Source organism: Crocodylus porosus, unplaced genomic scaffold, assembly GCF_001723895.1.
Source record: "Crocodylus porosus isolate Cpor-Errol unplaced genomic scaffold, CroPor_comp1, whole genome shotgun sequence".
Classification (NCBI taxonomy): Eukaryota; Metazoa; Chordata; order Crocodylia; family Crocodylidae; genus Crocodylus; species Crocodylus porosus.
In genome coordinates this window covers 3,933,908-3,944,767 of record NW_017728932.1, presented here as the reverse complement: position 1 = coordinate 3,944,767, position 10,860 = coordinate 3,933,908, and the positions used below count along the sequence as shown (strand labels likewise).

At 43.2% G+C, this 10,860-nt stretch overlaps 1 protein-coding gene across 2 annotated transcripts in view; it reads left to right on the top strand.

Moving 5' to 3' along the window:
* Positions 1–303: 303 nt before the first annotated feature.
* ZZEF1 (zinc finger ZZ-type and EF-hand domain containing 1) overlaps positions 304–10,860 on the top strand; it is an 87,833-nt gene continuing 77,276 nt past the window's right edge. Inside the window, exons 1-5 of one of the 2 annotated variants that reach the window (XM_019545452.1) lie at positions 304–772; positions 5,939–6,083; positions 7,488–7,682; positions 8,557–8,728; positions 9,763–9,962. In XM_019545452.1, coding sequence (XP_019400997.1) covers positions 425–772; positions 5,939–6,083; positions 7,488–7,682; positions 8,557–8,728; positions 9,763–9,962 — 1,060 coding nt within the window. In that variant the 5' untranslated portion in view covers positions 304–424. The remainder of the gene's footprint in view (positions 773–5,938; positions 6,084–7,487; positions 7,683–8,556; positions 8,729–9,762; positions 9,963–10,860) is intronic. The other variant, XM_019545453.1, reaches the window with a different exon arrangement.

The following is a 10,860-nucleotide window of genomic DNA, read 5'->3' as shown; positions in this document are numbered from 1 at the left end:
GCGGCCCAGCAGCCAGGCCGCCGCCAGGCCCAGCAGCCAGGCCGCGGCGGCCCAAAGCATCGCTCCGGCGCGCGAGGATTACGTCACAACGCCCCGCCGCCATGTTGAGTGCGGGCTGGTCCTCGCGACACTTCCCGACGCTACGCTTGACGGCAGCGGCCAAGCAAGCCTCCACGCCACTCTACTGTACTCTACTCTACTCTACGCCGGGGGGGGGGGAGAAGCTGGCTTGACGGCAGCCGGGTGGTTGTTTTACGCCAGTGCTTGCGACGCCGGCTTGACGGCAGCGTGGCGCTGCCGCCTTCCCACCCTGCTGCGAGTTGACAGGTGCTGAGGGGCGGGAAGTTGCTGACTAAGCCGGGCCGGGCCGGGCCCGTGAGGCGCAGGTCGCCGCCGGCAGTGGTAGCAGCACCAGCCCCGGCCCATGGGGACCGCGGCGAGCCACAGCAGCGAGGAGGAGGAGGACGGAGCCGAGGGCGGCATGGAGGGGGCCGCCTGTCCGGGCCCGGCGCCTGCCCCGGCTCCGGCGCCCGCCCCGCCGCTGCCTCCGGCCGAGGTGCTGCTGGAGCAGGCCCGGCTGCGGGAAGCTATGGCGCGACTGCGGGAGGCGGCGCTGCCCGAGTCGCTGGTGTCGCGGCACCACACCGCGCTGGTGCGCTGGCTCGAGGAGCGCCTGAGCCGCGGCGACGAGGCCGTCAGCCTGGAGCAGTTCTGCGAGGTGCTGGAGAGCCGCGCCTCGGGCGTGGCGGCGGCCCGCGGGGAGAGCGAGGAGGTCAGCACAGGGCCGGGGTGAGGGTTTGGGGACACACGCACACACACACACCGGGTGCTTAGGGGAGGAGGGAGCAGTGGTCTCCTTTGGGCCTTGACCCGGGGAAGGTTGTAAGCGAAAGCGCTTTGTAGGATCGAGCAGGGATCTCGGAAGCACTTTGGGAAACGGCGGTTGGGCTTGTGAGTCTCGTCACCCCCTCAGGCAGGCAGGGCCGGCTCGCACCCCTCCTTTGGGGACACCCAGCTGTCCACAGGGGTTTGCTGGAGGAGAGCTCCACAGCTGGAAGGATTTGCCCAGCTTGGAAGAGGCAGAGATATGATGATCGTATATGAAGAAGCAGACAGCTGAAGGCCTCTCGATTTTTCTGACTTCACACTTCGTACTGTTTCCTTGCCCGCTGCTTCCCCTGGTGAAAGGCCCCTGTTACTCGTCGGCTGCTCCTTCAGGTTTTGCACAACTGTCCTGCCCACCCCAGTGGTATTGTGCTCCTGTTAATCGTGTTCCTGGTATAAACAAGCTGCCAGCAGACTTGCTGCTCTTCTCGCTTGTACCTGTTTTGAGCAGGTTGAAGAGATGGAATTTAAATAATCTGTGTGGCTTCCGGGCACTCTGTACGCACTGAGTATCCCGTGAGGTTTTTGTCACTGCAAACTGGACTGGTGGCAGCAAAATGGGAGGCTCTTGAAGGAATGCACCCTGCCGATGACTCCTTAAAGTTGCAGCAGGGTTAAATTTACTGGATCTAAGTTTGTTTCTTAGCGGCTATTCAGAATCAGCAGTGAGACTTTTCAAGAGTCCAGTTGGTTTCACACTGCTGTTGCAGGGAGGGGTCAGGAAAAAAAGTAGATTAATACATTTCCCTTCAGGCAAGAAGAGGTGTGGCAAGGAAATACATGGGCACTTCTTATCTGAGATGCCTACTAATGACACACAAAGGAGAAAAATTAAATTCCTGCGCAAAGTTCAGAGGTTTCTGAGTACCATGCTTAGGTTTTCAGAACCCTCTAATTTCTCAGGTAGGGAAATGATTGGGCTTTAACAGTTTTATCAGGATTTATCCCCAAGCCTTGGAAGTGACACTGCCCTCTCCTTTTTAAAAATGTTATGGGAACATAAATATGCCTGAGTAGCTACATTTTTAAAGTGTTGGCTTGATGGTAGTTTGCATATGGACTCTTTGAACTGACTTGTGATAGAAGTACTGGGAGTTAACACAAAATTATTATTGTTATTATTATCATCATAATCATTATTAATATTGTTTATGCTGGCCCCTAGGACATACATTTTTGCTTAACTTGCTGAAGTCCAGTTTGTGAATTTCCTATTCCTTATCAAACTAGCAAAAAATATTGTTCATTTTTCATGGCATTAAAAAATGAAATACTAATTACGGACTTTTGGGGACCCAAAACACTGAGCTCCATGAATTGATACAGTGTCAGTGTCACTACAGTGTTGGAGGACAAGGTCCTAATACAGTTGCTTACTCAACAAGATTTTGTTTGCGGCTTCTCCCCCTCACTGCGCCTTCTTTCAAAGACCTGTCAGAAGTTTTATTATGGTATGAGTACACAGGTCTCACCTTTGCTACAAATGCACTGTGTTTTAGTTGTATTGAGTGAGGTATTACAAAGAGTTTTCAAGTAGCTGCATTAGTAGTGTAGATGGTCCCACAAGGTGCAGAAACTTAGATTTTTGGGATGTAAAGTACATTGTCCAGGAATTAGTTCACTAAGGGTATGGCAGCTGACTTCACTTCCCATTGTTCAGCAGTCACGATCAGGACAGAACAAAGTCTGATCTACTGCCTATCAAGTCTTTTACTCCTCGTATGGGGCTGATGGGTAGATGCTTTGTTTGTTCTGTAGGTAAACTGAATTATTGTTTATCTCTGCTTCCAAGTACAAAGGTAAGCTGCACCTGGAAAGGAGCTTTTGATTTGAGTCTTTCCAACCAAGCTCAACCAGACGTGCTTGAGCAGCCATTGCCTTATATATCCAGTTCACGCTTTCTTAAAAAATGTACAACGCTCAAGGGTCTGCCAGGAACTAAGAATGGAGTGCAGAACTTGCAAGAGAATGGAGGCTTAAATATGTTGCCAGTTTTGCCTGTTCCTCTTGTGTGCAAGAGAGCACAGGATATCTCATTCATTCACAGGCTTTCTTTTTTGAGCAAAGATGGTTTAAGCTCTCTAGAAAGTGCTTTCCAAAATAAAGTTTCCTGCTGCTTCTTGGCATTTAATATTGGAGAAAGACATTCATACTTAATGCTTCTATTAAAGAGTCCAATAAAAAGGGTTAGCAGGAGCTTTAAGTCATGGTGGGGACCATGACGTATTCCCTCAATCTCAACCGTGATTATAGTCCCTGACAGAAGATCTCTAGAAATAAACAGTAGGGGTGTGCTAAGCAGGTCCTGTTCGATTCGGATTCAGCCTGAATCGGGGACAGTGATTCGGTTCGTTGATTCAGATCACTGTCCCTGCTTCGATTCGGCCAAATTGGAATCTGAAGATTCAGTGCTGATTCGGACATAGACACAGCTTTAAACGTTTTTTCTACTTACCTTGAGATAGCAGGCGGCGCGGCTGGTGATTGCTGTGATGCTGAAGCATATGGAGCATCCCGCAGGAGTGTGGGGGGGCCCCCCACGTGCTTGGCAGCAAACCCAGAAGTGGACTGAAAATACTTCCGATCCACTTCCTGGTCTGCCAGGGAGCGCGCAGGGGAGCTCCCCCGCGCCCACCCCGGCTCAGCGATCAGCTGCAGGGGGACCTTAGGTGCCCCGCCCCTGACCCATGAGGTACCAGTCACCAAGCCAAAGGGGTACGGGGGGGGCCCCCCCAAGCGTGCTTCCCAGCGGACCGGAAGTGCTTCTGGTCCACTTCTGGGTCCGCTGCCGAGCACACCAGGGAGCCCCCTGTGCTTCTGTGGGACACTCCATGCGTCCCAGCATCGCAGCACTCACGAGCCCCTGCTTCCTAGAGGTATGTAGAAAAAACATTTAAAGCGGTCTCTACGTCTGAATCTTTCTGAATTTCTCCAAATTGATTCAGAGGGTTCCGATTCAGTTTGGAGAGATTGAAGGGTCCTCTGATTCGATTTGGAGATTTGGCCGCGAAATCTCCACCGAATCGAATCGGGGACCGAAGCTTCACATAGCACTTGCAAACGGTCGTGGACTAATGTTGTTTCTTATATGGGCTTTCTGGGCCATGAATGAAAGTACTGTTACATGCCTTCAGGATAGTTGCATGCTTGCTTATGTTTAGGGTATTGTCACTATTAGCCCCATGAAACCAGATGACTTAAATTTTAATAAAGTTGTGGGGGGAGGGGGCACGTTCTGTGTACGTGATTTCATATGTCAAGAGGAAATGTCCCATAAGGACAGTAGCGGGTTGATACTGAACTATACTTCAGACTCTTTGTTGTGGCAACCTGAGTAATGTTTGACTAAGTTAATGTCCCATATATTGTTACACTCAAAGTTCTAGGTTTCTTGCTATGCTGTGTACTTAATGCACTAACCTTGCAACCAGTGAATTCTGGTAGCCACCGTGATGTTTAAATATTGGTGCTAGCATAGTCTATCTAGTATAGCATAGCTTTTGGGGAGAACTGTACTTTTAGTGCTATTCAGGTGAAAATGGGTATGTGCTTTAGAAGGTATTGCCAAGGCTTTAAGACTGCATATTTTAAACTTTATCAAAGGCCTTATCTGTTGGAGACTTTGCTCCCTTTCAGTTGGTGTAATCTTGCCATGGTTAATTGGCTAGTTGTTTTGAGCCAGTTATTGCAAGTGACTTTTTATGGTATTAGTTTTAATGTTATATTGAGTTTGACGTTCAAGTAATTAAATGAGAGACTGATGTACCATTACTCTCCCAATCACTGTTATTTCCTGTACTTACTATGTTGTACACCCCAAGAAATGAAAGAAACCTAAAGAAGGCCTTTGTAGCTCAAAGGGCCAAACATTTTTGATTGTACACTTAGCTTTTTAACATGTATGTGTCATTGCTACGCTCTTCGTAGTTGAGGTTGAAGTTATTTCTCCATTATAAGACTCTCAGTTTCTCTTATTTTGCATGCTGCATCTGACATTTGCATATTGAATCTCATATTGGGATATGTTGGGTTTTTCTGGGAAGTTAGTTAAGAATCAGAGTTCCAGAGGTCAGCAATTTCATGCAAATATAGTTGGGTTATCTTTAAAAAATAATAACATTTTTTCTTTCCCAATGTCTCTAAAATGGGAGGAAGAAGTATCAGTATGGCCCCTACTGCTGCTCTCGCTCACCCCTCTCTCTGAATGCCACTGACTCCTGTAGCCCCTAGCAGTCAACTTGGTGGCAGCTGCAGTAGGCACCACACCAACACCTCCTCCTGCATCAGTGTGAGTCTGAGGAGATGTGAACCTCACAAGTGAGCAACTCATACATTCTGGCCTTGAAAAAGAAACAGAAACAGAGGCTTGATGACCCAACTCCACAGGCCATGTATTTGCTCCTCCTAGCTGCTTGAACTCATTTGAAGTGTCACTTTTAAATATATAATGAATAGTAAATATACCATAAACATTCACATATTTTCATAAATATCCACAAAATTAGTGACGAACTGGCAGTAGTTCCTTTGAATAAGAAATGAAATTTTATAAACACCTAACTTGGACATTTGTGGATACTTTTGCAAGCTTAATTTGGAGGCAGTGTCTAGTTTGGATGGGCAGTCTACAATGGAAATTTTTAGAAAATTGCTTCTGCACTGTAATTTCCATTTTAAATATAGGGTATATCTCAAATTGTAAGCATCCTGAGTGCATCCACTGTAAGTGGGGTGCTGTGTTCTCCTGTGAACCCCTCTTGTTAGCTAGCATGTTTAAGCAGGTCCTACTGACCCACTCTACAAATGTCTTGTAATCCTGCTCTAACTGTTTTTATATTACACGGAGTCACGCAAATACCGTGGAATGAACTGAGATTTGTAATTGTCAGTTGAGTAATTTCACCTGTTGCTATAAAGTCAGTGTTGTAGGAAATGTGGCTTCTGTTTTGATTTTCCTTCTTCCTTGTGTAATGTTTGCTCATTTGAAGTCTCTCTTGTTGCTATTTTTGCCTAATTAGAATAAATCTTCAACCTGCCTCATTCTTTTTTTCAGGCCTTTGCACAGTTTGATGCTGAGGGGGATGGCACAGTAGATGTGGAGAACATGCTGGAGGCCCTCAAAAATTCCAGTGGAGCCAATCTTCAAGGGGAACTTAGTCATGTAATTAGGCAACTGCAGGCTTGTTCACTAGTTCCAGGTAAAAGAAGAGAGTGAGGAAGTGTCTGTCCTCCTGATCCTCTCTACACCAGGAAGGCTTTTACAGTAATCAGTGCATGTTAGCGCTGCATGCCCTAATCCTCCTCCTCCTTCAGTTGTTTTTACTTTCAGCAGTTCTCATTTTCTCAAATGGTTGAGAACAGTAACTGAAGTTACTGTACATTCATGGTTTCTCCAAAATTCCTAAAAACTTAATTTGCGCTAACCATCTCTTCCTTAACATGAATTATGAAATGTTTTATACTTATTTGACTTGTATCCAAGCCAAAAAAAGTCAGTTCCTTGCTGAACTTTGAAACTGCACAGGGACTTCCAGTCTAAATGCAGCTAGCTAGCATGTTACTGTCATATTTGGTCACTGGAAATACTTACTGCATACGTCACTCCATCTGACTAAGTGCATAGTCGTGTCCGCCATTCTTAACTCTTCATATAAGAGGGAATGAAAAGGACCGCTTAGCTGTCACACAGACTACCATTTTTGTTTTAAGAACAAATTGGTACACGTATATTATGTTTCTCTCAGATCATTAAAAGGCATAGCTCAAGCCTCTTTTTTAAGCTTTTACTGCTGTTAGAAGTTAGATTTTAGTGCACATAAAATTAATAGGTAGAAAATGTTGCAATGAGCTCGAACTGTCATATCAAGAGAGAGAATTTAAGCTTTAGAAACAAATTATTCGCAAACTAATACGCAACACCCGATGAATTTTGGAAGTTAATATGGTTGAGTAGAAATTTACTGGATATGGTTAAAAAAACTAATTTATATAATAATTCATTATATACATGTTAATTTATAATGTATGTCATAAATAGTGGTATGTACCCTCTCAAATTTAGAAGCTTGAAGCATCTGTCACTTTCCATGTCAGCCTGCTGGAACAGGGATCAGTCACTGACATTCCCTCCAAACGTGACTAATACTTCACGGGAAGTATTTGAGCTACATCTGCTTAGGAGAGTTGGACAAAACAGCTTTTGAGAAAAATGATGATTGATTCCTTGGTTGATAGCATCATAGAAGGAGAATATTAAAATAAGGGATTGGATGGAGCACTTAAAAAAACTGTATTGTTGTCCAGTGAATCTCTTGTTTTGAAATCTCAGATTACACACGGTTAACTAGATTAATTAGTATTACAACACTTGTGTTAAACCCATCCAGACTTTTCAAGTGACTGAAAAAAAATTAGCTTTGTGTCCTTCACCAGCCTGATTCTAAATGTTCTTAGCTTGCATCATTTCGTTTTGAATCTTAGCCAAAAATTCAATTAATCATTTTATTTGAATTCAGCTTCTGTAGAGGAGAAAAACAGTGCTTGGTGAGTGGAGGGAGAGGCAGGTAGTGCAGCAAACACAGAAATATCTTTTCTGTTTCTAGGTTTTATTGACATATTTTCTGAATCAAAAGAACGCCTTGGCCACCATGCTTCAATGATCCTGAGATTCTTGCACCGGAACCGTATTTCCAATACTGCCATCCCATATCCAGTGTTGGACTACTTCAATAATATTTGTACTATGCGGTCTTCTGTACTGAAGGAGTCTTTGGATCGGCTTCTACTAAAAGAAAAGGGTAGGTGAACTAAAAGTACAGAGTTAATTCATTGCTTAAAGCAGAAATTTAAAATGTCACGTTCTCTATTTCTAATCTTTTGATAGAATTGGCTTTTTTCCGAAGCTGAACTACTTGCTTCTCTTTTTTTTCTCTGGAGCAAGTCTAGAAAGACACAGCCTATAGTCCTGTGATATTCAGTTTCTCTCCTGTCTCCTAACTTTATTAAAGATAAACAGTTTTTCTACTACTTTCTCCAGTTCACTTATTAACATGACTTCTGTTTGCAAATGACTACTTCCAAACTGTTGTGTAGAAAAGTAGCTTGATTGTTGTCTGCAGTTATCCATATGGAACACTGGAGTAGGATTTACACTAGGTTAATTGCCCTTGCTACCTAAAGATAACATTTTAACTTGACACTAAATTTTTCTACTCCATTTTTGTACACTTTTCCCCAAGAGGAAAGAAACTAGAATTTATGTGGGGAAATGATCCACTTTACCTCCTCTTTAATACAGCCGGCTAGGTTTTTCTTAGTCTGCTATTTTTTTTCAATTTGTAACCTTATGTCCTAGTAAAACGCTACCATTGAACCCATTTAAATAGAAATGACAAAAGACTAATGTATACTGAACTCCAGGCAAAAATAGGAATCTTTACAGTGAGATTACTCCAAAATGTCATTCTACTATGTTGAGAAACTGGAACAGTACTTTGCTATGTTCTGCTTAAGTAAGGAGGACTTCCAGAAATATTTCTACACAAGCTATGAGTTCTTCTGTCAGAACTAACAACTACGGACTACTTGTCTTGGTACAGCTGTGCCTTTATTTTTTTTTTTTTTTAAAAGCAGTGTTTTACTTCTTTATGACTGACTTTTTTCTTTTCGCAGGATTTCCTAGCGATCTGAATGGTAATCAAGAATCAGACAGGCTCAAGTCAGTCACAAAGTGCTATACCAACATAGAAACCTCCTCTAACTCAGCTGACGTTGACAAAATGACAAATGGAGAAACTACATCATTTTGGCAGTCAGATGGGAGTGCTCGCTCTCATTGGATACGGTGAGTTAGCAAGCACCACGGTAGTAACTGCGTTTCAGGATTGGTAGCCCAGGAAACTCAAAGTAGGAGAGGAATATTCAAATACCACTAGACTGTCAGTGGAAGAGTCCATGGTAGCTGCATGACAAACAAATACCTTTGAAAGAGGTTAAGTCCTTTTAACTTTCTTTTGGGGTGTGATTGACTAAAAAGACAAAACTGTCAGCATAAAAGGACACAAGTGCTAGTAGTATATCTTGTGCCTTCCCACTTGGGCTTAATGGGCACTTGTACATGTACGTTGAGGCTGCTCTGATGCTCTGTAATTACAGTGTATTAGAGCAGACTTGATTAATCAAGTGGTATTTACTGCGCTTCAGAAGATTCCAGTGTCACGTGTATCACTGTCTCCGCACTGAAAAATGTTGGGGGGGAGGTGCTTTAACTAAAGCTTATTCAAAGAGCTTTAGTTAAAGTATCCCTGCTGCCATTTTTCAGTGTGGGGATGCTGATACACATGACCCTCTGGGCACTTTAATTAGAGTGTCTCTTGGAGCTGCTTTTAATTAAAGTCTTCCCTCCCCAAGAGCCTCTCTATTTAAAGCCCCTCCCCCCAGAACACGTGTATAAATGCCCTGTGTTTTTGAGCTGTATTGCAAATACTGATATGCTTGTGCTGATTATTGCTTGGAGACATTCATTTTTACATTTCTGAAAGACCATCATTGCTTCTCACCAGGTGGACGAGACTTTTAATGTTGAATTAGGGGATAATTTGGCAAACGTACAACATTTATTCTGAATAGCATTGTAATTTTAGGTCCTAATTGTCCATGGTAGCTTCTGTATTTGTAGGTGCAAATATTAGTATTTTGTACCTTTAACTCAGGCTTTGGGATGTGTTGTTGGTGAAGCTTATGCACGTAATTAGACAAATATCAGTGCGTATATCTGCGCTTGCAGAAATGGAGACTGAGGCTTGACTGAAAATCGGACTCTTGATTTTTCTTCTCTTTGGAAGATGCCTATTGTGGTTTGTTGTTGTTGTCTTTCAGTTTAAAGATGAAACCAGATGTTGTTCTAAGACATCTGTCCATTGCAGTGGCAGCTAATGACCAGAGTTATATGCCACAGCAAGTTACGGTGGCAGTTGGAAGGAATGCCAGCACTCTCCAGGAGGTCCGAGATGTTCACATTCCCAGCAATATCACTGGCTACGTAACATTGTTGGAAAACGCTAACATTAGTCAGATGTGTGAGTCAATAAAGATACAATTGGTGTTTTTCTTTTTTTGCTTTCTCAAAGTGAAAGGCTGGGAGATCAGAGGAGAATGTGCTGAACTTCTTAGAATTAGAAAATAAGTTGTGGACTTAGCCCAGGATTCCAAGAGAACTTGGGCTAAAACTGTGGGGTTTTTTTAGCTTTAGTGTTGTTTTTTAAGCAGTGGCACAATATAGTAGCTGCTAGTGGGCAACAAAAATCACATGTGTGGTCAGAAAAATAATTTTTCAGGAATGTTGTAATTGAAGGATTACGCTTCACATCCATCTCCGCAGTAGTGAGAGAACTTTACATTAGCCAATTATATGCATTTTAAATGCAATAAATCTGTTGGTGCCATGTTGACTCTGTCATCAGAGGGAACAGAAATCTTGTGATGATTTCTGAAACTTTGAAATTTTGATTTTTGTTAAGAAAAATACCTTTTGTAGTTTAAGAAATAGTTAGAGGAGAGAGCTTATACCTCAAAACTAACTCTATGTAAGTGTTGTCCCTCCAGTTCAACGAAGAAGTTGTTAATATGTTTTGTCTGACTTTTAAAATGGTTTCCATTTGACTCTTATGTGATGGAAGTCTTCCGAGAACTTACCAGAAATATTTTCTTTAAGATGCAGCTAGAATCTAGTCAAGTAAATTTCTTATTTGTAGTTTTGGAGGACAGTTTGTTTACTTTGTCATAACCTTCAAGTTTGTAACCCCACTTCTTGCATTACAGGAACTAATGGTTCAGATTGTGTAGTGGGGCACAAGAGTCTTCTGAAAGGAATTTTCCAAATTGCTATTCCTATGTGTGAGCAAAAATATGGGTGCATTTGATCATACAGACACTTGGCAGTAGTCCTTAGTTAAATGCACTTGTTCTGCATGTCAA